Source organism: Epinephelus moara, chromosome 18 (assembly GCF_006386435.1).
Source record: "Epinephelus moara isolate mb chromosome 18, YSFRI_EMoa_1.0, whole genome shotgun sequence".
Taxonomy (NCBI): Eukaryota; Metazoa; Chordata; class Actinopteri; order Perciformes; family Serranidae; genus Epinephelus; species Epinephelus moara.
The window spans coordinates 35,792,479-35,794,807 of record NC_065523.1 but is presented as its reverse complement, the minus strand read 5'-3'; the positions used below and the strand labels follow the sequence as shown (position 1 = coordinate 35,794,807).

The 2,329-nt window shown below is 48.6% G+C and overlaps 1 protein-coding gene across 1 annotated transcript; it reads right to left on the bottom strand.

Moving 5' to 3' along the window:
* Positions 1-322: 322 nt before the first annotated feature.
* foxd7 (forkhead box D7) lies at positions 323-2,096 on the bottom strand. Its single transcript, XM_050069026.1, has one exon. It carries the CDS (start codon positions 1,789-1,791, stop codon positions 850-852), a length of 942 nt encoding a protein of 313 aa, XP_049924983.1. The 5' UTR covers positions 1,792-2,096; the 3' UTR covers positions 323-849.
* Between the last annotated feature and the right edge of the window lie 233 nt (positions 2,097-2,329).

Sequence of the window (2,329 nt, the reverse complement as noted above, 5' to 3'; positions counted from 1 at the left end):
TAACCAACAGATGCCGCACTCACGGTTTTGATCATGGAGACTTATTAATATCAATATTACTGTTGCAGTTTCGTCATAATGTCACGCGTAAATAAAAGTGTTTCAGACTCTGAGCTTCTGTCAACACTCATCCAACACGCTGCTGATTATGTGCATGAAATATAAAATTTTACAGGCTATTCTTTTGCAGTTTCAATATATCAAATGAACCTTAATATCTCACAGAGCGTCTCAGTCGTTGCATTAAAAATACAGACAGAAGAGTATTTGTCATTAATCTTTGTTTTTATTTTTTGTGATCCATTATTTGACGTGATCTTTACAGTCAGGCCTCACAGACCTGCAGCTTATTTTAGCCTCTAATTATTTTTCACCGTTGTTTCTAATTTAATTTCTTGGAAAGAAGCACTTTTTAACATTTGGATGAAGGTTATATCTCACTGTAGGCTGCAATTTAGGGCCTAATCAATTATTAAATTAGCGCGGAGATGGTGAAAACCCAGAAACTGGAATTAAAAGCACGTTAGGACATGACAAATCTCTAGATTATCCATATAATAATGGCTGTTTGAATCTGTACAAAATACAACTGAACGCAAAGTTTAAATATTGAGTTTTATTTCTTTCCAGAAAAAAAGTAAAGGAAACTCGTCATTTAAATATTTAAACAAAAAGAAGATAATTCATGGTCAAAATAAAAAAGTTTTTTTGCCATAAAGGTGAAAAGGAGAGGTTGTTTTTTTTTTCAACATATCTACAACATTCTTTGAGCGCAGATTCATCGCTGGAGTAAATCTGCTGAAACTGTCTCTGTTACCTGAGAAAACACGAGTTCAGAGTCGCTGCTGGTTATTCATTGTGTTTGGAGAGGTCCACGGTGCCTCGCTGAGTCTGTAGTTTCTGATACTCCTGGTGTAAACTGAGGAAGTGCGGGGACGCAGCGGGGTGGAAGAGCGCAGGAGACGCGTAGGCAGCGCTGGAGGTCAGAGGAGAGGAGTAGGCACATTGTGCCGGGGAGAAGGCGTCGATTCCGGGCTGCGCCTGGAGGAACGCCTTGGCTGTGAGCGCGCTGCGGGAGAAGAAGCTGGAGAGGGCCGGCAGGATGCTGCTGACAGGTGGGATGGTGGCGGGGGCGCACGGGGAGTGCGCGTGGTGATGGAGGTAGGGGTAAAGCTCCAGGCTGGGCAGCTGCAGAGCCGCGGCGCCGATCCCGTACGCGCCGTGCGGGAAGCCGTGCAGCCCGCTGGGCTCCAGGTGCTGCTCCTTCAGCGGGTCGAAGCGGAAATGCTGCCGCTTGAAGCGCTTCCTCCGCCGCAGGAAACTCCCGTTCTCAAACATGTCCGAGGAGTTTGGATCCAGCGTCCAGTAGTTGCCCTTCCCGGGGTTCCCGGGCTCTCTGGGCATCTTTATAAAGCAGTCATTGAGCGACAGATTGTGTCGGATAGAGTTCTGCCAGGCGGGGAACTTCTCCCGGTAATACACGAAGCGGTGGCTGATAAAGTCACAGATCTCGCTGAGGGTGAGCCGCTTCTTCGGACTCTGCAGTATCGCCATCGTTATCAGCGCGATGTAAGAGTACGGAGGCTTCACCGACGCGGGACCTTTGCTTTTAGCAGGAGAAGGACACGCCGGGTCGGGACTGTACGCGTCCCCCTCTTTGCTCTGTCCGCTGGAAGTCTCGGTGCTGCGCGACTCATCCAAAGGTAACAGCTGCTCCTCTGCGCTGTCTTTGAGTCCTTCCCCTACTACGTCGATAACAATATCCTCCATGATGTCCAAACCCAATGTCATAGTAGATGTCCGCGGGTGAAGCCAACACCACCTGCCAACAGGTGGGAGAGTGACAGCGCTGCTCTTAAACGCGATGACCAGATTTTTACGCACGACTCATCTCCATTCACAAAAAAAGAAGTGGAAAAAACCCCCGAGCACAATCCTCCTCCTACTTCTCCAAAACTCCTTCCAGACTCCTCCAAACCGCACGCGCTGATATCCTTTATTTTAATGCCTTTAAGCGCAACAGAGCGGTCAGCGAGTGATTGTGCGTAAAAGCGTAAAAGTGTGCACGTCCTCCGAGATGTCCAGCATCATCTGTAATCTCCGTTGCTTTCCTGTGGGTCGGGTGGATGTGATGTCACGTCGAGGCACGAGGAACAGGATCCTGACCAATGAAAACGGCGCAAAGGGTACCAAGAAGGCCGATACCAGCCTCCCAGGCACTCTCATCATCGGCGCGTCGGTGCCAAGTCGACGCGGACATCAGAGATCTGCTCAGTGAAAACATCCTTAAGAGCAGGAAATCAGAAGAGGGCTATTTTTAGAGGGGAGC